Genomic DNA, 24,339 nt, shown 5'->3' on the forward strand with positions numbered 1-24,339 from the left:
TAGGCCTTCATGTGGATTTGTTCCCCTATGCAAATAATTTTTCTACTATGTGGATTTTTTTACCATGCAGGATTAAGGTTTTGCCTTATGCAGACTTGCACCTCATGTCTAACCTCATGTACTTTTTTATGCTGTGTATGCTGTAGGCCTATATATATACACACCTCAGACTTTTCTGTTACTTTTTCAGTTTTTCTCATCCAAATATCTCAGCCTCCGTAGGAGGTATACAGTAAGTCTAGTATAATTAACAATGGCACAATGGAACAGTCAGACAGTCTTGACATTATTTGGAGGTGAGACACATTGTGCCATTGTTAATTAGATTACATCTGCCATATAGAGAGCCTCCTTACCTAAAAGCTGTCCAACATCCATATATCTCAGCCTCCAGGAGGTATAGGTCTTGTATCTAATTAACAATGGAACAGTCAGACAGTCTTGACGACATTATTTGGAGGTGAGACAACCCAGCTATGGTTGCACAATCCAATAATTTGTTGTCTAAATGTTGCCTTTATAAAACTTTATAGTAATAACCAGTAAGTCGCCCTAAAGGGCGAGGTTGTGTGCACGCATCCGCCAGGGTGACGGGCCGACGGCAGACTGCTGGGCGAGCGCTGGTGCTTTGGCATGGGTCAGATCAACATATGGAATTAATTCTGTACCGGTCATATGTGGAGTGTGTCTTGAGTGTAGGCCTTACAGGGGTTGAGGATGAGGTCAGATCAAGATATGGAATGTCAGTACAGGTCAGCTCCATATTATGGAGATCTAATAGGGTGGCATCAGTGTCAGTGTCTTTCTTGAGTGTATACAGTGGGTTTAATGAGGGCCCAGGTAGGGCCGGGCATAACATTTCGGGCCTGTGATGATCCAGTCTTATCCACATTGGCTATCCAGGGTTTGATAATGAGGTTAGTGTCTTGATCTTCATAGCCTATATGGAGACGGCCATATATGGAGTGTGTCAAGACACAAGGCGTGATGGACTGACGGCCCGTGTCACGAGGCGTGATGGACTGGCAGCCATATATGGTGGCGTGACAGTCAGAGTGACAGACAGGATTTTCAGGTTTTCATAGTAATCTGCAACCTACCCTACAGTCGCAATAAACCTACATTTTCATTGGGTCAAACGAATTAATTTGAACTAAAAAAATCATCTTCGCATCATGGCTCTCTGGTGTTGAACACTTTCACAAATAACATTGTAATGTGGTTTGTTTTTGTCAATAAAGATGTGGAGAAACAAATTGCAGGAGTCCGCCCACTCGTCAACTACATCCGGGTTGCGGTTTATGCACTAGTCTGTGCAACTGCATGATTAGTCTCGAGCGCTGCACCGCGATTGTTTTCCTTTTTTAAAAGAGAGTCATTGAGGGTTTGGTGGTGAGTATTAGGCTTGCTTATTATTTAAAAAGGAGTTTGTGGGTGAGGATTTAGTAGGGCACAGATTCCTTAATATTCCATGAGGCGATCGTGGTCTTGCTTCTTCTGATCCCCGGCAAACAAAGATGGACGACTACTCTAAACAAGGCCCAGAAAATCTCGACGAGCCTCCCAACAGCCGTCTCTTTCTGGTCACCAGTCGGTCCGTTTCGGAAGATGTGATCCGGGACAGTTTCTCCGTGTTCGGGGACATCCAGGGGGTTTGGTTGGTCAAAGACAAACAGACCAAGGAATCAAAAGGCGTTTCCTATGTCAAGTTCGCCAAGTCCTCCCAAGCCTGCTTGGCCATGGAGGAGATGCACGGCAAATGTCTGACGGAAGGAACTAAACCCATTAAGGTGAGTCGCTGTAGCTTGTAAATAACTGAATAAGTTAGCCCTACAAGCAGAACCCAATGCTACTGAAGTTTCTGACATTTTTGAGACCCAGATAGCATGGGGTCCTATTCCACCTCCACCCTGCCACCGGGTATGCACACATAAATAAACGTAAATACCTTCGGATACGTTTGAGGGCTTCTGAATGTGTGAACTATAAGTACCTATAAATACCGCTGCGAATATCTCCTGTGGCGCGGAAGCCGTTAAGTATTTTTTTTTTTGTTTGACCGATTTGGTCGCTTTGTAGCCCTGAAACATGACAGCCATGATGATTATCATGACAGTCATGACATAACTGCACCCTGTTTTTTGCGCTCGCTACATTTACAACGTTTACGTATATATATAAACATTCGGAATTCAAATATAAAGTACTCACAATTTGTCCCATGGGTGTTAGTTAGTTGCTGCTCCAGTGATTAGAATTGCTGCATCCCGCGTTGTTTAATAAAAAGCATTTTTATCTGAGCGCCCAGGCTACTTTTTTCAAACGGGGTTCGTTTGGGAAATCCACAGTTGCACACCGGGAGTGCACTCGCCTATTAGTCTGTATTGGCAGGGCGGTCAGCGTACCTATATCGAACACACCGAGTGCCACCCTCCTCCCGACCGATAGGGGCGCGTAGTTGAAAGCCAATGGCAAAATAACAGCTCGGATAAAAATGCTTTTTATTAAACAACGCGGATGCAGAAATTCTAATCGCTGGAGCAGCAACTAACTAACACCCGTGGGACAAATTGTGAGTACTTTATATTTGAATTCCGAATGTTTATATATACGTAAAAGTTGTAAATGTAGCGAGCGCAAAAAACAGGGTGCAGTTAAGCCTTGACTCTCGTATGAATACGAGAGTCAAGAACCGGGGCTAGTCGCTTTGATTCTTTTCTTCCTTCCTTATTTATTGACACCTCATTGTACAGCCTATCTGGCTAGCTAGTGGCTATAGCTATGACAGAGCAGATCAGAGGCAGGAACGTAGCCATGCACAAGCCAACTGCACATCGGGAGGCGGTACAATAAACGGTAAATAAACAAGAAGAATCAAAGCGACCAAATCGGTCAAACAAAAAATACTTAACGGCTTCCGCGGCACAGGAGAATTCGCAGCGGTATGTATAGGTACTTATAGTTGACACATTCAGAATAACTCAAACGAAAAGAAGCCGTCAAACGACGCAGACACGACGTATCCGACGATATTTATGTCCGCGTTCTATCATTTCAATATGAAAACACAGATACGCACAGGTACCCTACGTAAAGTGACATCCACATTTCAGAAAAGCTTTTACGGAGGGTTCCGAGAGGGGCTATGAATAAGTCAGTGCACCATGCTTTGTTCAGAGGTTTCAGTGTACTGTAGTCTACACTCTACAGGTCGTCTAATAATGAACATACTGCATGCTATGCTATTTCATGTCCTTCGATCAAGACTCTCTTAGATGTAGTTGATCGATCGATTTTTGTTTCGGCAACAGCCTTCCTCACTCACTTCAGAGCGGATTAAAAAAAGGTAATACCGGCGGTGTAGGTTCCTCCTTTAAAGCAGCCATACACTTAATCATTCCCACCCGTGTAGAGGGGAGGCCCTTGCTTGACAATCAATTACCGAGTATCACAGTCACGACGAGTCAGATTATAGCAGTTCACAATCGGTACAGAAATCACAGACCATGAACAAATCACAGACATTACTTTTCTTTTTTAAAACATCACATTATATATCATTGGGGTTATGGGGTACATGGTTGAACTGAGCAATAATTTATTAAAGTATCATGATAAGATATCTTTTTAAATACATTTGATAATTTGTTCTGTAGGGGGATATCATGACAACACATTTTTTATTTTGCAGAGCACTATTCTTTTTCTTGTCTTTTAGGTATTTATCGCCCAGTCACGGTCCTCAGCCAGACACCGGGATGTGGAGGATGAGGAACTGACCAGGATCTTTGTCATGATTCCTAAAACCTTCACAGAGGAGGACATCAAAGACACATTTAAAGTACTATAGCTAAGATGCCTTATTTGCTTGTTTATTTTCCTCATTTTTCCGTGATATCCCGTGATCTTTTGTGGCCAGATGGAATTTCCTGGGGTCTAGTAGGGCTATAGTAAATAATAATATAGAAATCGCTGTACAATTTATGTTTTTGTAAAAAAAAAACATATTTAGCCGCTTGTTTGAATTCCCCCACCCCCTGTCAAAAATAGCTAAAACCGTTAACGAAATAAAGTAGCAAACGAAGAAAAAAACCCCACAAAACACTCATCTTTTACTTTCTCTGATAACAACCTAAAACATGAAACTTGGTTGAAAAAACCCCCAAAGTTATCCTTAAAATACAGGGCTAATGCAGGCTTTCATTTAGACTTGCTTGGATGCAAGTTTCATCCAAAATTGATTTGCCTGTGGGCTAAAAAGCCCCAAAAGTTAAGGAAGCATCTTTTTAGATTTTGGCGGAAGATCTTGTATTGTATTCAGTGAGGTATGTGTAGCATGAGTGCATTCACCATTGCAGACTTGATGTAATAATGCTGAGCTCTGTATTTATCACAGTACATACAGTAAGACCAAAGTTTGCAATGGATTCACTCATGTATGTCACTATCCACCACACATGTTCGTACAGAAGCTGTCAAATGCTTGCGCATCCGATCGATGCCAAACTTTGCACACACACACTCCCTAGATGCCAACGATGAAGCTCTGCCCTAAATATTCCAGAACGGCCTGTTAAGCCCAACACACACCGGGTGTGCAGCGATCTGTCCAATATTTCATATTCCATCCTAATTGTCTAACATTGGCTTTCAAAGTTTGCAGGACTGGCCCGTTTTGAACAAAAAGCCTCAAATCAACTTTTCTAGTTGTTTATGTCGTTTCAGACTATTTGTCCTTGTAAAATGAAGTCTATGAGTGTCATGGGAACATCAAACAACTTGAGAGTAAATTATCTTTCTCTCCCTCTCTTTCTATCCTTAGGACTATGGAGATATAGAGTACTGTGTCATCATAAAGAACAAGTTTACAGGTGAAAGTAAAGGCCTTGGCTACGTCAGATACTACAAGCCCTCCCAAGCGGCCATCGCCATAGAGAATTGTGACAGAGGTAATGCTATGTGTAGTGTTTGTTTTGTACTACTTTACTAGTTTCACTAGTTGTGAAACATCCCAGCTGTTAGTGTTATTTCATCATTTGAACATGCATGCAAACGCCTGGGTTCTGTATGACTGGAGAACGACGTTTTCTCATCTTGTCGATGTAAAGCTGTCCAGATGGATTAGTGAAGTCGGTAGGCGGGCGCCAATGTTAGACCGCACGCCTCAAACGTGAGAAACGAGTTCCATTCTGAATAGGCCTTTATGCAATAGGTTTTTTTGTTGTGGAAGATTTTCTCAAATTATTGTAGTGCTATGGGTAGGAGGGTTTTTGTATTTAAATTAAATGATAAAGAAACTGGATGGAAAAATCGAGGCACTCCTGGACCTGGACCTCCCCTATACCATCTAACATTAGTCTAGTTGACTTTTCCAATTTACAAAATCTTGTCATTATCATATGATGGCAGAGAGAAACAAAACCAAAATGTCAAAACCAGATGACGCTTATTTGGTGAAAAAAACAACGCTTATTTCAAGTGTCGCTGAAGTATAAATTAGAACATGCCTGCCAAAACAAGCTTTTAGTCTTTTTTTTTTTAAATATAATTTTTATCCCACGATTTTGTAACCCATTTTTCACCCCTGTGTCAATTATCTAATGTGATCCTGGGCTCTACACACCCTCCACCAACCTAGTCCCCATATATGGGGGACAAGGGGAGAGCAACGAACTTGAACTCATCCTCCCTTCATGCCTGAGTGTCCAAGTTGCTCCTTTACACCTGACAGGGGGGGGAATTTCCCTGGTTGGACGTAGCGCGTGGAAGGAACACGTTATTCCAACCAGTTCCTTTCCCCTCCATCAGGCGCCCCGGCTGGCCAGGGGGAGGCAGTTTAAAAGCTTTTAGTCTTAAAGACCTTAAATGTCCCACTCTGTTTGACAGGTTACAGGGCTATCTTGGCTGAACCTCGCACCAGAACCACAGCGGCTGATGGAGAATACCCTTCTGGAGGCAGTAGAGCTGACCACATGGGTGGAGATGGCTTTAATGCCTACCCCTTTACCATGGGTATGCCATGCTTTTACTGTTTGCTATTTGAGATTTCAGCAAAAAATGGTTATATTGAGATTAGTGCATATATGCGATAAGTTTGATAACTGGTGTTACTGTTTTGCTGAACTTTGACACATTCACAATGGAACAATTATTTGTAATATTGCAAAAGGTGATGTCTGGATTTACAGCATTGCATAGATCACAATCATGGTGTAACCGATGTTTCAGCTTGATGGTCACCATTATTGTCATCATATCTGTTCAGACTGTGAATCTGTTGCATGAACAACTTAGATTTATTCATTGCGGTAATTCCTCTTCGAGCACTTGACACTGTAGAGAGAATAAAAGTTCCATTTTGTCTTGAAGCGACCTATCTCATTACTTGGTGCGTGTACTATGAATATCTGTAAGAGAAATACAACGGCACCCCTTTTTAACAGTTTCTTTTGCGCTATCGACACCCGTGACCAGGTGACCCCAACAGCTACCCAGCGACAGACTACCGCTCCACTGACGTCATCACGCGCTGCCTCATGGTGTCGTCGAGGGCGCCGGTGACCCAGGAACAGATCTATGCTCTGTTTGATCTCATCCCCGGTGTGGACTACTGTGACCTCCAGAGAGACTCCTATGGACTCAGCAAAGGTTGGCAATGTGCACTGCAAACCCACCGGAAAACACACAATAAGTCCATTTGGTTCTAATTCCTATTTGGTGTCCATTCCTATGTGGTGACTAATGAGGTGCGTTTTCTCGCTGACGATTTCCGGTTGTGTTGAATGTGCCGTTTTGTTTGCCACCGGTTATAGAGCGCTGCAGTCCCGCCCCCTTTCAGAAAAGCGAGTGGCCCAGGAAGTGGAAGCCCCATGCATTCTCCCATCGGCACTTTTAATATAATTTATTTAAAGACGGTTACGCCGCGGACAAAGCCAATTCGGATCGTGACGAATCATGACAATGAACACAATGTTTTGGGCCGATCAAATAATTTATAAGACGAAAAATAAAACAAATAGTGTCGTCTCCTGACTTTCTTTTCTTCTTTCTAATGATTTGATCGCCCCAAAATATTGTGTTCATTGTCATGATTCGTCACGATCCGAATTGGCTTTGTCTGCGGCGTAACCGTCTTTAAATAAATTATATTAAAAGTGCCGATGGGAGAATGCATGGGGCTTCCACTTCCTGGGCCACTCGCTTTTCTGAAAGGGGGCGGGGACTGCGGCGCTCTATTGTCTCCATGTTTTGCACTCCGTCCCGTCCCATCCGTCTTCCTTTGTGGAATAAAAGTATTGCTTTTCCCCCTGAATAAATTATGATTGTAAAAACAATTGTCAGCTCCAGAATATATATTATATTATATATATTCTTTTTACCTCTGTAAGCTGATGGCTGCCGTTATCCATGTTGCATTACAATTTTACAATTTAGGCATTTAGCAGACGCTCTTAATCCAGAGCGACTTACATTAAGCAAGAACAAAAAAGCATGGGAATACATCACATAAAAACATTTATCATGAAACATGCGTAAGCTAAGAAAGTAACAGTGGAATATCTATAATGAAACTATACATATAAGCTATACATCTATACTACTATGCTATACATATGTACTATGACGTGCTATGACAATAGCACATACAATGCACTTATGCTGTCTACATAACATGCTATAAGTCTGTATCAAATGCTATCTAAGTCTACAGAATTGCTATCTAAGGGGGTGGGGTAAGTGCTATGGGCCATGGGCTATGGGCTATAGGCAAGCGCTTCACATTCATGGAGGGACACTCTCAAATGCGGCTGTGTCACTGACTCACTTTGTATTTCATGTTCTCCCCAGGCACTGTCATTCGTTACAACAACCTTGGATCTGCAGTCTATGCTAAAGAGAAGCTAAATGGCTTTGAATATCCCCCTGGCAACAGATTGGCTGTAAACTTCATTGATGATGGAGAGGACCGCACAAGGTACAGACGGAATCTCATATGGTAGAGAGAGGCAGGCGCGCACACACGCGCACGCACACGCACACGCACACGCATAAAGCAAATACTTTTCATTTTTAGGTCATTAACGCATTTCTTGAGACAAAAAGTCATCTAAAATGCAATAGCCTTTACATTACATCTACAGGTGTGCTCATTCTATGACACAATTCAAATTATAAATAAAAGATCACTTGATTTTCCAAAAAGTTATAATTCAGAAACAAAGTATGTGTGTGTATTGTGGTGAAAAGTGGAAACACTAAATTGTGTCAACGGTACCTCCCCTACTAGGCAGGGCAAGTAGAACTTTGGCAGGGCCCGTAGACCGGAGAATAGGGCCAAGTAGGACAGATCTTAACATCGGTACTCTGTAGTGTTGGTCATAGTACTACTACAGCGTTCACAACTTAACCCATTCTGACCTGAGATCCGATTCCTAAAATGTCTATTGCATCCTGACAGTTTTCCATTCTGACCCGAGATCAGATTCTAAAAATGTCTATTGCATCCTGACCCAAGGGGCCAGCTAGGCACTCCAATGTTGTAGCGCTGGGCCCTAGTGGTAAGAGGAAGGACTGCAGGCGGACCCGTGGATTCATGACGAGGAAACCCCCCGTGCAGCAGCTGGGCTTTAACATTGAGTGCTCGGTTGCATTTCCGCATTGGACCACCAAAATGTGGTGGTCCAATGCGGAAATGCGCCCAAAAAGGCGGAAATAGACGGTCCCTCCGGCGGCTTCAAAACGCCACTGAGCAACTTCCACTGACATGAATAGCAGAGGGGGCGGAGCTTCGCGCCAGTTCAGTCTCTATCCTTTTAATACTCTATGATCCTGACAGTTTCATTGTTAACCCATTCTGACCTGAGATCAGATTCTAAAAATGTCTTAGATTTTTCAAAAATAGCAGACCTACAACCTACAAACACCAAAATGGGTTAAGCCCAATATCTTCCCTGGCCAGGCAGTCTTGAGGAAGCGGTAGAAATTTGGTGTACATTGACTCATGCTTGGATTCAAATCCAAGCATGGCACTGATCTTTGCATCTATGCTTTAAAGGAAATTGTAAACGAATGTAAAAGGGCAAAACTGCTGCTTGTAACACTGTTAGTATGCTGGGTAATGATCATTTGATGTTATGCAGATAGATTTAGTCATTCTGAGCCCTACGAGAAGTCCCAGCACAAACGGGACGAACCGAGGTCGACTATTTAAATTCAAGTCTGAACGCACCTTTAGAAGACAAAAAAAGTTACAAATGCATGTCTTAACATGTACATTTCGACTGTTTTTCTATGGACCCTGAGTCTGCAAAAAAATGCATTCATTCATACAGGAGACCTGGGATCGAATTCTGGGTGGGACATAAATCTTACAGACTTTATTTTTTAATTAATTAATTGACTGACTAAAAATGCACTCGTACATGGACTCACTAAAATAGTTACATAACATATTGTGTAATCATGAATCATGTGCTGACAACATTACACATTCTGCAAGTTGAACTTGATAGTATTACGCCTACATTGTGTATATGAGTGTATTGTATCGTCTACTCTAGAAGGTAGTGTGCATTTTGTACCACAGATATTGTGGTACAAACGGGTCTGGAAGAACCTCTTCATGCTCATATGCATACGAATGATATAATCTGTGATACTATTGCTATGTGTCTCCCCTTGATATAGCATGTTTCCATGTGTGTTTAGCCCGGTAGGTCGTATGGCCATGCAGTTTGTAGCGGCACAGATGATGTCCACGGTGTGGAACGGCCCCTCCTCTAGCCAGATGCTGAAATCCTCCCAGGCAAGAATTCAAAATACTCTTTTCAATCTAGAGTCGGTTGAGGCCTTACGTTAATTTGCACCGTGTGTCCAGATTATGGAGAAGTTGCAAATGAAGTTATATTTAATTAGTGTGGATATGGTCTTTGTGCATTCGTTTTTTTTTTTATGCAGCACCGAGCTTGAAGGATAGTCATGTGCACTTGACTATCCTTCAAGCTTTCTATAGACTTCCAGTGGGGATGGTGAATGTATACAGCTACAGCACAGGCTAAACATGTACGTAGGTGTCCTGGTAAATGTGGATATAACGTGAATTCGGTGTAATTCATTTTAAGGTTAGGCACCATTAGTATGTGCAAGTTTAGGCATGCGTTTAATTAATACATTTGAGTTGAATATAAGTGCTGCTAGTATGGTTACGTTAGGGTTTGGTGTGGTTAGCCACATAGTTTGCCTTAACGGATTTGGGCTAAGCCCCTGCGACACGGCAAGGGGGGTGTGCTAGTACTGTACATCAAGGGAACTTTGGTTCCCAAGGCCTAATGGCAGTTGCAAAGTGAAACTAGATCCACATTAAAGACTGACTAAAGGGTATGTGTGTTTATGTCCCTCAGGTGAGTCAGGTCATCTCTGTAACAATATGAAATGCTTGCTTAAGTGATAATTCACAAGAAACGTAGAACTCTGGTTTCACGTTGATAATACTGGCCATATTACATTTTGCTCTGGTCAGAGCATGAGAGCAAATTGGATGCTGTGTAAATATGGTCAATCGATCTTTGTACCTTGCATAATGAAATCATAGCAGATGATGAACTTGAAGTCGTTTGTCTCCTGCAGGGCTACGCTCCTGCTCCCATGCCCCGGGTTCAGACCGATGTATCCTTGCCTTCTCTGAAGAAGCTAGCTCCACCTGACAGCAAGGTGAAGGAGCGTCTGTTTGTCGTGTTCACCCCTTCGCCGCTACCCCAGGATGTGCTGGAGGATGTCTACTGGTAAACGTATAACCAATCTCTCCATAAAATATAGAATGTTATATACTTATACTGTTATTAGACATGAAATTAAATCACACTTTAATTTATAGATATTTGTCTTTACAGTGTGTATATAAGTGTATTTGTTTTCAATTACAACACTGTTGATTCCACATGGAACTCGTCTATATTAACACATAGACTGCTACAGGTTCTAGCGGACCCTGGCTTACTGGTGCTGAAGGCTTAACATGGGCTTTTTGAACTTTTTGGGGGGCCCACAGCGAGGGGCCTCTTATAGCGAGAATCACAATCGCATAAATAAAAAGAAAGCCCAACTTGTCCACTTCAATTTAAATTTTTTTTTATGATTCTACCATCTTCCATTCTGGAGATATTGACCTTTTTCTAACACCTGCTTTTGCCTGCACGCTGCTTGTGAAAAAAAACAACAGAGATATGGAGGCCTGAAGTTGACAGACATTTCAGTTCAGTTTTTTTAGTTCAAAAGACCGATATAAAATTGAGCACAAATAATATCCTATACAAACCATATACCGAATGAAAGCCCTGAATGTCTACTTTTAGGAGGAAAACAGTACACATTGTACACATATACAGTTTGTCACTAATTGGCTATTGAATGCAGCTTGCGCCCACCAGAGAACTTTAGAGAAGGCATGGACCCGAAGAACTATTATTCACAAAATAAGGCCTATAGCGACATGTACATACTATATACCGTATGAAACAGTAGACTCTCTGCTTTCATAAGAAAAATACCACCCAGAAAAATCACACCCCTGTGAAGTGAGCAGTGCAATTGCACTGCTCACTTCACAGGGGTGTGATTTTTATTATTATTACAGTATTAGTATTTTTCTTATGAAAGCAGAGAGTCGACTGTTTCATACGGTATATAGTATGTACATGTCGCTATAGGCCTTATTTTGTGAATAATAGTTATTCAGGCCCATGCCATCTCTAAAGTTCTCTGAAAAAGATAATTTTAGAGAGCATGGACCTAACAACTAAATATTCACAAAATAAGGCCTATAGCGACATGTACATACTATATACCGTATGAAACAGAATACTCTCTGCTTTCATAAGAAAAATACTAATACTGTAATAATAATAGAAATCACACCCCAGTGAAGTGAGCAGTGCAATGTTGCACTGCTCACTTCACAACATTGCACTGCTCACTTCACAGGGGTGTGATTTTTATTATTACGAGTAAGACGCGCGAACGCGGAAGGCGAACGCAGATCGTAAATTGCAATAACAATTAGAATAAATTACAGACATGATCTGCAGGGTGTCATAGTTAGTGCTTGGACCACGCCAGCTCCATATATGGTCACAAAAGACGCCATCACACTCATGTCACCATGACTCAGCCATAACCATATAAGGAGTCCCCAAAGCAGGACCACGCCATCACACTCATGTCACCATGACTCACAAATCACTCAGCTCCATATATGGGCACAAAAGGGCCAGGTCCACATATACAGTAAGCGGGACAGACAGACACACACACACAGACAGACAGACAGACAGACAGACAGACGTGATCTGCTAGGTCTCATAGTAAGTGCTCATTGCATTCGCAATTACAGTATTAGTTTTTTTCTTATGAAAGCAGAGAGTCTTGATGCACATTATCTGATCATAAAACGGACTTGGAAACTTTCTTCAATCGTAGCCCCATATGTGCCCTCTCCCTACGCTCATTGAACTCATTCTGTGATTCGAGCTACAAACAATCGCAGTAACGGGGGGGGGGGGGGGGGGGGGCAACTAGGCTTTGAGGAAATGATCTTGCATAATCAACATTATTGTCGATTGTCGTGTGCCGCTCCAAACATGTCCAGACATACCACTAACCTCATCGATCCAGTCTCGCGTATCTATAAGGTGAGACGCGAGACTGGATCGGATTGTGTCTGGACATGTTTGGGAAAAAAACAAGAAAAACAACGAGATGGATGCGGCAGCAGAAGCAGCACGTCAACGTATTTGGAAGAAAAAAAACGAGAAAGCACCACCTGTCGTTGCAAGACAAACACCCGTATGTTGCTGATAGACAGATAATAATCGATCCGATTTTGTCCTGCCGTTCATTTTATCACATTAGGTGCAGGGCAGGCTGCTCGACGGTGAGTTTATAATAGCCTGTTGTAACGAGAAAGGGGGATGGATTGGATGGTTGGATCAACTTGGATGCGAGCAGCGCAGCAGCAGTACGGCTTGCGATCAGCGACCAACGTATCATGGCGGGCCCTCGATAATGATGTGCAATCTGTCCATGACTAACTCCACATGTGTCTGGCAAACGTTACGTTATGAAATCAAATGCCGATCGTTGCAGGTTTATATACGGGCAGAGAGCAAATCGCGTTGTATCTTGTTCCGAGAATGAGAGCGCAAGCCTTGCAGTTGAAAGCAGTGGGGACTCGGGAGTGGGGGGGGAACTGCCAATGCGATCCAAGAGGAAGAGACCCCCCCCACCATTCTCCCTCGGGAGAAACCATGTAGAAACAGGAGGGGAGGGGGAATCGAGTGTATTCACACAAACAAGAGCATTGTCCCATCCATTTTAGATCCCCTGACATCTGCGTTGGTCTATGCCGGACGGCCGTATCCATTACGTCGTACGTCCTCGCATAGACCAACCAATAGGCGGTGCCAGACGCTTCTCAGACCAACACCTCTTTTCAGCAGGGGGGGGTTTTAACTCTTTTTAGAGCCGATCGGTGTTACATTATGAGTTGTCCGGGCGCAAATATAGTTGAACTACTGTAATCAATAAAAAAACGTTTTTTGGACCATAAAACGTATAAAAACGTTATGCGCTTCTTGCGCTTGGCTATAATAAAACGTTTAAAAACGCTTTCAGCATTCTATGAGTTAAAACTAGAAAAAGCACAATTTAGCTTCTGTACAATGTAAAGATGTCTCAGTCCGATCATCAAAGCAAACGCATTTAAATATCGCCCGTTGTGCTCAGTCTACATGTCATATATTCAGCATGCATCAAGTCGGTACGTACAGTAAAATCACGCGTTTCCCTCTAGTTAAACCAAGTCAAATGCTTCGACTACCTTGTGTGCAATGTGTTCCACAAGTCTTTTAGTCTTTGAAGGTGCACACACAGGTGTTCACATAGGTTCAGAGAACAGGCTTTGAAGTTGGTTTCATAGAGGCAGCGCTCATCCGAACACTGTTCAAGTGTTGTCGACTTTGCACTGGGGCAATCAATCACATTGAAATCATCCTGCTGTTTCACTTTTTACAGCTGTTTGTGTGCATGTGTGAACCATATTACCTCAACTTTTACAGACGAGCTTGCCAGACTTTGAACGACTAGTTTATTTTATGTTTGTGTTTTGGTATTGCACCTTCCATGTTTTTAGTCTCTGCTCGAACATACTCTGGAAACGAAGCTGTGTGAATAGTTAAAAACAATTGGTGAAATTAGCTAGTCGGTAGCCTACTGAACAATTCCTTTAATGTGTTTTAAAGTATGCACAGTGGCAGCTGTATTTCTTTTTTAAGGTAAATCAGATCAGATCGGGACTCCTACAGGGGTAAAAATAAATGATTGATTGATAGGGACATCCCTAGTTGAAATGCATACTAGTAATTAAGGCTGCTAAAAAAACCAAATGGTCAAGCCAATTAAGAATTCTCTCCCCCCTTTTTTTTGTCTCTAGTCGATATGGCTCTCTGATTGAGGTGCATCTGGTTCCAGGCAGGAAGGTGGGATATATGAAGTATGCAGAGAAACAGGTGAGTCAAACAGTTGTAAGATCTAGATAGAGAAATTGAGGATATAAAGAAATGGAGGATGCATTATGTCGCTGCTTGAGCTTGGTTTGATGTGATATGATATTAGGCATATCAGCCTGAACCGTTTTCCCTTAAAGTCCCTGACCTCATGTCCGAACATGTGTGTTAACTAATTTAGGCCTGACTCGAAATTTAAAAAAAAAATCTTCAAAATCCTGACGGTTTTCTGATAAACCTTATGTTTCTGTATCTGTGGTGCTCATTATTTCATGTCAAGGACCCCAAAGATTATATGTAATATGCCTCCACATATTTGAAAATGTGTTGTTCCAAGGACCTCCCAACAAAACAACCTCTCCAAACTCTCAGTCATGCATGACTGCTTAACCGGCATAACTAATTGGATGACGCAACATTTCCTACAACTAAACGCAGACAAAACCGAAATACTTATCATAGGCATAACGAAATCCGTCAATCCCTTGGTCCACTGGCAACTAACATCAAACCCACAGCAAGAAACCCGGGTGTCTTTTTTGACACCCACATGAACCTTGAATGCCACATTAACCCATTCTGAACGGGAACCCATTTTGGTGTTAGCATCATGTTATGCTTTAGCTATTGAAAAATAGCAGATCTACAAGCTCATAGCGCGCCACCGAGTGGCGCGCTACGAGCTTGTAGGTCTGCTATTTTTGAAAAATCGAAGAACGACTGACATTTTTAGAATCTGATCTCAGGTCGGAATGGGTTCATCAGACCAGTGTGTGTCCAGTGGAAACCTCGTATGAATCTGATCTCAGGTCAGAATGGGTTAAAAAGATCACTCAATCCTGTTTTTACCATCTGCGCAACATTGCAAAAATTAAGTAAATTCTGTCACCTCAAAACCTGGAAAAAAAATCATACATGCATTCATATCCTCCCGTTTGGACTATTGTAACGAACCATTCATCTCTATCCCGACTTCAATTGGTTCAAAACACTGCAGCTAGAATTCTCACAAATACCAACCGTAGGGCCCACATAACTCCTGTATTAGCCTCTTTGCACTGGCTTCCAATTAATTGATTTTAATGATCTACAAAGCATTGCACGGGCTGGCCCCTTCATATATTCGTGACCTATACTGCCCCCAAAGTCTAATGTGAGACCCCTTAGGTCCTCGGACAAATTCCTACTGAAGATACCTGGGACTAAACTAAAAACAAAGGGGCGACCGGGCTTTCGCAGTGGTTGCTCCTTACTCTTTGGAATGCCCTGCCCCTCATGTTAAAAAATTCTGAGTCAGTAAGAGAAAGCTCTTTAAGAGAAAGCTAAAGACACATTTATTCCGTATTTATTTTTCCCATGTAGTTCTTACCTGACTTATTTTGTACATACCTAGGTTTTTGTGATTCTGCCTCTAGTTTACTATTTTACATGCCTAGTTTTTGCCTTGTTTATTGGTTTCGTTAAATTCTTTATTGTCTTTTTACTTTATTGTGCTATGTTTTCCTGTTTGGTTTGAACTTGTTGATTGCTTGTTCTGTGTTCTGTTCAGCACCTTGTGACTTTGTCTTGAAAGGTGCTTTACAAATAAAATGTACTTACTAATTTACTTAAATTGACACAATGAATTGAGCAAGGAAGCCTCTGCTCTATACTCTTCTAAACGTCTTCTAAACGTGTTTTTGCAAAAAGGCTGAAATGTCCCTTTAATCCATTTTGGGCGGGAACCCCCTTCTGGTGTTTTAAGCATTATTTTATGCTTTAGCTATTGAAAAATAGCAGATCAGTGATAAGTCAAAAACGACAACCTTCTTCTTTGTAATATGAAACTTTATATCAGTTGAACATAGCGTAAAACAACAACCTGGCCACTGCCATTGATTCATATAATAGACTGTCTGCTAAAGCCCGCGCATAGTGCAAAACCCGCTGGGTAGTGGGATGTACCATAGTGACAGAACCGTAAGTACCATAATAGTAGAATGCACAAACAGAATATTTACAATCTCCCACTTTTCTTTTCTTTTTCCCTTTTTTTTTTATAACAAAGAAACAAAGTCTATTATTAATGTCCATAGGCATGAAAGAACATAATGACCAAAAACAAAAATTACTGTTAAAAGAAAAAGAGTCTCTATTCCAGTTTCCATACTCCAACACTGAGTGCCTTTAGGAGCTGAAGTGCGGATGCACCTCGTTTTGTCAAGCAATCAGCTAGCTGCTCTCCTGTAGGTGCCCACAGTATCCGTTGGATTCTTTTGCTCTGAAGAAGTTCCTTGATACCACTTATTTCAATGCGGAGCCTTTTCTCTGTCACTGACTTAGTAGACTTGATGGCATCAGCAAGAGAGTGGTTATCAGTGACACACACTATTGGTAAGATGTTGGTAAGATGTCCAGTGGTTAGTTCTGCATGAAGGTCAGAAAGAGAAATGGCACTGTCAACAGCATCTGCGAGAGCGAGTGTTTCACCAGCAAGTGTGCTTCGGACGACTCTCCTGATCTTCTTTGACTGCCAATAAACAGGTGAGAATCTTCCTTCCTCACCCATCAGCACAATGAGATGTCCCCCTTGAGTGCCACCATCTGGAAGGTTTCCCAGTGAGGCATCACAGAACACTACTAGCTTTAGAGAGTTGTCTTTTCCTAGGTTCTGAAATTTCAGTGTCACTTTTTCTGATTTTAGCTTTCTCACCACCTTGTTTGTGTCATGTAAACTCTGTACAGTAGCATGTTTTATGTTAGCAGCAAGGACACAAGTATCAAACATAATATCAGGTCGACTTTGTCTGGCAACCCACAGAAGTTGACCTATCTTTGATCTAAGGTCATCGATTTCACTCTCAGTCAGGGGAGCATCACGGCTCATCGCTCTGGAGGTGTCCATGTGAATTGGCTGAAGATTCTGTATATAATGGTCTTGATGCATATAAGTTACTCCACTTTCAGTGACATACTCCATGCCTACATAGCGAAAACTGTCATGATCTTCTCTGCCCACTTGGAAGGCAGTTTGCAGGTGAGGGATCACTGTTGTTGCGAAACTGTGTGAACCACCCCAGATAAAATCATCAACATGACAAGCAAGCACTCCAGACACATTACAATCATTATCCAACCAATAAAAAATGGCAGGGTCAACTTGTGACATCTTTCCTCCAGTTTGCAACATTGTTTCTTTAACTCTATTGTACCAGTACAGTGATGCATCATTTAGTCCATAAACACATTTATTCAGCTTCCACAGAGTTCCTTCACTCTTTGCTTCAGGTGGTGGACGGAGATAAATGTCTCGGGATAGCTCATTTCCTTGAAGGAATGCTGACTTAATGTCCATAGAGTGGGGTGTCCATTGGTTTTGACATATCACTGACATGAGTAGTCTAAGAGACTCTGAGGCACATGTTGGAGAGTCCTTTGGGAGGTCCTTTGTGTTTAGCTCTTCAAAACCTCTCGCCACTAGTCTTGCTTTTGGAACTATGCCGTCTGCTGTGTCTTTGAGTGTGCACACCCATCTTGTGGAAATACACTTTTGTCCCATATTTTTTACTTCATTGAACACTCCATGTTTTTCCCAGTTACTGATTTCAGTAAGTTTAGCTGATTCAAATGACACATCCTTTGTAACCAGTACATCATCGTGGTGTCTGTCAGGTGGCTGTTCCACCCTGTCCAATAGTTCAATCTGCAGTGTGTCAACCTGTGAAAGGTCAGCTGACCTGGTTGTGCCAGTGAGGCTAACTGGCTCAGTGTACTCCAGATTGTACCAGTTCTTGTTTTTTCCTGTTGCTTTTCCTGCTCGGCTGAGTACTTTTGCTGTGTGTGAAATTCCAGTGTCTCTTTCCACATACTTAATGAATTGACCTGCCTTTAGATTCTCACTGCAGTCTGTTCTTCTGATAGTAGGTTGTCGGTTGGATGGATCATTGGTCTGCTCAATGTTGTCTGTGTCATTATTAGAGTCCCCTGCAGCATTCTCTGTGTCAGGTACATCACTAGATTCAGTATCAGGTACATTTACAACATTGTTCATGTCACATTCTGCTGCATTATATTCTGTCTGACTTTCTTGGCTGTCACCTGACTTGTCAGTGTAGTGATCTTTGGCCTTGCGTAGTCTACAGTGATGCACCCGGACATAGGTGCCCCCATGTCTAACAAATATGACCACGCCGTCCCGTCCAATTACCACTCCAGGGCCTTTCCATTCTTTTGTAGTACACTTTGTCTCCAGTTTCGTAGTGTTCATCTGTGGGGCGAAGCTGTGTGCGTAGAGCTCTCCTGATTCTCTCAGAGCACTCTGCCTCAGTAAACGCTGTCCTTGCTTCATGCAATGCTGAAATGTGCTGTCCTACCCATTTACTTATTGTAGTGCCCTCCAGGGCAGGCGGTTTATCAACTAGCACAGAAGGTAGGTTTGGATTTTGCCCAAATACTAGCTGATATGGACTAAATCCATGTACATTGTGCATTGTATTCTTTGCCATGAGAGCCCAATCTAGGGCTGTTTTCCAATCACATCCACTGCTTTTCTTCACCTTTAACATTATCTCTGTAAGGGTCTGGTTATGCCTTTCACACAATCCATTACTCCATGGACTGTAGGCAGCAGTGGTTTTGGTTTCAATGTTAAAGTTCTCTGCCATGTCTCTCATTTCCTCATTGTTGAATTCTCCTCCGTTGTCAAAAAAAAGTTTTGCCGGGGCTCCATGAACACTCACCCAGGAATGAATAAAGTGCCTCACAATTTCACTGGATTTTTTTGTGGTCACAATACTACCAGCACTGAACCTGGTGAAATGATCAATCATGTGAAGGTACCACACATTAGGTTCTAGCTCATGCAGATCTAATGCCACAGTTTCATTGTAGGTTGAAGCCATTGGTAGACCAACTGATGGCTTTGGCTTGGGTTTGTTGTACCTGAGACATGTTTCGCAGCTGCTTACAATGTCATTCAAAATAGTAATGCTCTCATCATCATTACTTCCAGCACTAGTCAGTAATTTTTTAAGTTTATCAACTGAAGCATGTCCAAACTGCTTGTGAAGTTTCACCAAGGCTTTGTGTTTTTCATCTTTACTCATGTCATCTGTTATGGCCAGAACCTCATTAGCTTGGGGTTCATTCTCACAAGTGGCTGTGCAATCTCTGTCCACTATGCTGACACAGTAGTGTCCAGAGGAGGTGATTTCAAGGGGCACAGGTTCATGAAACATTGTGGCTTTATCATTCTCAATGTCAAGCACAGCTTTTGCCCTCTTAAGTGATGCTTTGCTTAGTAGTAAAGGAATGTCCACTGGGACCACCTCAGTCTCTATATGGCACTTAGTTTGGCCTATCTTAGCTGGGACTTTCACCTTTTTTGTAGAATGAACAACTTGACCATCACCAAACTTGAAAGCTCTTCTACTCTGTGTACTTTCCATTTTATTCCTCTCACTCTTCTTCAGTGTATGAATGTAACTGTCCAACCATTTTTCACCACAGACTGTTCTGGTGCATGCAGTGTCAATTACAGCTGAACCCAAGGCCTCCACCATGAATATTTCAGCATCAGATATTGACTCTTTAGAAAACAAAGTAATGTTGCACTTTTCAATTTGATCTGCCTCTGAATTTTCTTCCGTCATTTTCACATGCTCAGCTTTGTGTGGGCAGTCCTTAGCCCAGTGGAACGTACTCTGACAAATAGCACATTTTGTTCTTTTTCCATACCTGTCCAGTGGGTTTGAGCCAGTCAATGGCGCCCTCGCATGGTTGGTTTGGGGATGGAATTTGCTCCCGTATTTACCGTCTTTCCTCTGATCAACATACAAAGCATGCTCGTCTTGTCGCACTTGAATTCCTCCACTGCTGCTCGTGGATAACACAGTCTTGTCTCCAAAAATCCTTTTTAGAGCTGACTTCATGCTTGCAAATGTAAGTGTTGAACACGCTGTAAGAGCAAGCTGCTTATCTTTAACATCCAGATCGGCTGTATCCAACAACTTAAATGCTAAAACAGTATCAGGAAGAGTCATGTCAAATTTTCGCATTTTGTTGTACCTCTGCTCGAAATGGACGATGTAATCCGCCATGGAAACGTCACGTTCTCTCCGAGTCTTGTCAAAGTCCGTGTATGCGTCGTAAGCCCGGTCTTTTTCTTCTTTTAGGAATACATTATCCAATGCCTCTACAAGTGTCTTCATCCCATCATCTTTGTTCAAATCGTCCGCAGGTATTTCCAACGCTGTATCTCTAGCTCGTCCCGTCAGTGAAAGAGCAACAGCTAAAGCCTGTTTCTTCGGATCCAGTTCAGTGACACGTTTCCACATTTCAACTTCATTTTTCCAGCTCTCATAAGACTTCTTTTCTTCAAACGCCGGTGGGACTCTGTAGTTAATGTTGTTAGCCATCCTCTGCTACCATTGATAAGTCAAAAACGACAACCTTCTTCTTTGTAATATGAAACTTTATATCAGTTGAACATAGCGTAAAACAACAACCTGGCCACTGCCATTGATTCATATAATAGACTGTCTGCTAAAGCCCGCGCATAGTGCAAAACCCGCTGGGTAGTGGGATGTACCATAGTGACAGAACCGTAAGTACCATAATAGTAGAATGCACAAACAGAATATTTACAATCAGTGCCGCGCTACGAGCTTGTAGGTCTGCTATTTTATCTGTCTGCTATATGTTATTTCAGAGCATTTTTAACTAAAATCTTTGCATCTGGGGCATCCCTGGAACAACATATGTTCAGATGGGGGTCCGCAGCCTAATACAGATAATTCTGGGGGTCCACTGACATAGAAACATAGGTTTTTCAGAAAACAGATTTAGAAGCCTTTTTTTTTTTTTATATCTACCTCAGTCCAAAATGGGTTAATAGATTTGTTGTAACGGTTCAAATTCTCTCCTTTTTAGTGTGCAGATGATGCTATGGCAGCTCTCCATGGACGAACGATTAACGGCGTGAGAATGAAGGTGATGTTGGCCGACCCTCCCAGGGAGGAGTCTCACAAACGTCCTCGAACCTATTAGAGCCACAGGGGGGTAAGTACTGCACACATCGACAATGTAGGGAACATACATACATACAATGCTCTCTGAAATTAAAGCTTCCAAGATTTTATTTCAAGGAACTGGATCTGACAGTAGTGTTTTGTAGAAACCGCACCGTTTTTTACATTTGTATGTATTCGCTGTGTCCCACGAAATGATGTTTGCAATGAACTCAATTTTTGCTGAATTGAATAAATGGGTTATAGAATGCAGCAAAAAAAAAAAGAAGAAGAAGAAAACAAATCATACACTTTGGTTTGAGGTTTGGCTTGTGTATTTACCATGACACGATGTGGAGGCAATTATTGGCACGATATCTTCTAGAGATGCTCCGATAATCGGCCACTGCTCGTAGACCGGCTCGTAGATCGGCGAATCCTGATGCCGATCACCGATTGGCCCCAAAAAATCTGATCGGAGCATCCTCTTCAATAGAGGCTTGAAGAGTTGGATAATACAAAGTAGTCTCCCCATTAACTTACAGTACAGAGTGACAAAGGTCTTTTTTTTTTTTAGCACATAATCAAACACATTCTGCCATTTAAAATGGTAAAATATTGAGTTGCTTTCTTTTCTAATCGGATGACAATTCACAACAGTACTTGTGTGCATGTACTGTGCAAGTACAGTAACTATGACTATTGTCCTTTTCAAACCAATTCAGTTCCTGTTCCTGTATTGTGATATAATGTGGTGCAATGGACTTGGACATTACCACTCCCAACTTTCCTTTGCAGTTCAAAATGAGACATCTTCATTGCAATCACTTCCGTTACCAGTATATTGATAACTGCTTATTGTGAAATAAAGAATATTAGATTAAATAAGATGATGCTTTGTTTTTCAGCACTTTAGATTAAATGTTGACTGGTGAATTATGCCTTCAACAAAGTCTGTACGGAAAACTCACTTGCTTGTCTCTTCCCCCTTGGGTAATTCTCTGCAGCTTCTTGTCTCCTAGGCGACTGTTGTCATGACACTTGACTCCTGACCCTGACAGACCAACCGACACCAAGACCTTCACCTGACCACTGACACGACCTTTGACCTGTCTTGACCTTTCTCTGTGACCCACTTGCTATTGGTAAATTTGTGCCATCTTTATGTCAAGACGTACCGTAGTTGGCCTGTACAACATACATGCTTGTCAGCATCCCTGGACGACGTTGATATTTAGTCACGCTTGAATGCACCATTTGCTCCTCAGACCTTTACATTTGCCTATTCAGATGGCTGAAACCTTTTGCAGCATTAGAGGATGAAGCAACCAACTTATGTTTAAATGTGGCTGATGTATTTAAGTTTAAAATAATTAGATATTCATGTGACTTGGATTCAATTCTTTATAACCCCCACTAGGTGGCAGCCTTCTCTTTTTTTCATATACCTTGTGTGATGATTCTCATGAATGTTGGAAGTACTTTCAGCATTCCCTTTTTTTAGTGATCTCTAAGAATGTGTAATTTGTTAGTGCCGCATGCTCCTCCCCTCCCCCTCTTTTGATTTAAACAATCAAGTCAGTTGTATTTAAGAGAATAAAGTCTTATGTCAACACATTATGACCTAGATGTTTTGTTGTGTGGTGGTCCTTATTGTAATACTATGTGGGAAGGTGAGGTTGTGAATTCCATTTTGACATGATCAGATTCAAAAAAATGTCTTCTACATCCTGACACTTTTCTGAAAAAGCTGTTTGTCTGGTTCGTCGATTTTTCAAAAAATAGCAGATCTACAAGCTCATCTATTTAAAAAAAAAAAAATACTCTTAAGTAATAAACCCTTCATTCGGGACCATTGGTAAAATAACTGAAGACTCAACTAGTCTGGTAAAGCGACCTAGGTCAATTCATGACGGTATTAGAATAATGTTCAAAAACATGTCTTCACAATGGTCTTAAAGCAAACGGGTTAAAGCCTCAATTTATGATTTCTACTGGTCTATTGATAATGTAAACCAAATCATTTAAGGGTAGGGTAAGTGTTAAAGCTCGCCTCAACTGATGGTACTCATTGCTATTTGTTCAGTAACAGTAATCTCCATGTCGCTCCAGCTTTTTTTATTAAACAATGTATTTTCAGGTCAGGATAAGGATTAAAGGGGAATTGTAGATGACAACTGGAACACTATAAAAACTAAGATACATTGTCACCTACCTGAAAATGTATCGTTTATTAAAGAGCTGGGGAGACCCGTTATTGAACAAACTATGACTACTTTCAGAATAGTGATTTAACCTTAACCAAAATGGAATTGGATTAACCCCCAACATCAAAGCACACAACAGCATGTACAATGATTTATTGTTTAGCAGGCAACTTGCTCGAGAACATTATTTACAGTTGGGCAGGCGATGACATCAGAGCTTGGTTCCCTATAGGGATTAAACAAACTTTCCAGGACCAGCCGTTTGTGGCCTTTAAAATTAATCCACAGGGCTTAATTTGCCAAACAAATTAACGTCTTTGATATTTGCATTCTTAAATTAGGGGCTGCATTAAGAATAACTTAAAAGAAAAAAGGCAGTAAATAGCCAGAGGTGGAATAGGAAGATTCATGTCCCAAAGTCTAAGACAGTTTTTCAATTCCAAGATTTAAGTCACTGTAATTTTCAAGCCTCTAATCAATCACCGAGATGTTTTAAGTCCCAGTGTGCCACATCTCAAATCTTAACCCATTCTGACCGGGCACCCATTTTGGTGTTGGCATCATGTTATGCTTTACCTATTGAAAAAT

At 41.7% G+C, this 24,339-nt stretch overlaps 1 protein-coding gene across 3 annotated transcripts; it reads left to right on the forward strand.

Moving 5' to 3' along the window:
- Positions 1-1,275: 1,275 nt before the first annotated feature.
- Positions 1,276-23,159, forward strand: rbm45 (RNA binding motif protein 45). 3 transcript variants are annotated; one of them, XM_080782321.1, is made up of 12 exons: positions 1,276-1,392; positions 1,518-1,790; positions 3,719-3,841; positions 4,823-4,949; positions 5,887-6,012; positions 6,475-6,648; positions 7,849-7,975; positions 9,709-9,805; positions 10,627-10,781; positions 14,486-14,561; positions 21,468-21,596; positions 22,567-23,159. In XM_080782321.1, the coding sequence occupies exons 2-11, from the start codon at positions 1,518-1,520 to the stop codon at positions 21,582-21,584; spliced, it is 1,395 nt and encodes a 464-aa protein (XP_080638447.1). In that variant the 5' UTR covers positions 1,276-1,392; the 3' UTR covers positions 21,585-21,596; positions 22,567-23,159. The 3 variants fall into 3 exon arrangements, with proteins under 3 accessions (XP_080638447.1, XP_080638446.1, XP_080638445.1); XM_080782320.1 differs by having other exon boundaries at positions 1,293-1,790; positions 22,552-23,159; XM_080782319.1 differs by having other exon boundaries at positions 1,293-1,790.
- Positions 23,160-24,339: the final 1,180 nt, after the last annotated feature.

This window comes from Protomyctophum bolini (assembly GCF_963924005.1).
Source record: "Protomyctophum bolini genome assembly, chromosome: 14".
NCBI classification, from domain to species: Eukaryota; Metazoa; Chordata; class Actinopteri; order Myctophiformes; family Myctophidae; genus Protomyctophum; species Protomyctophum bolini.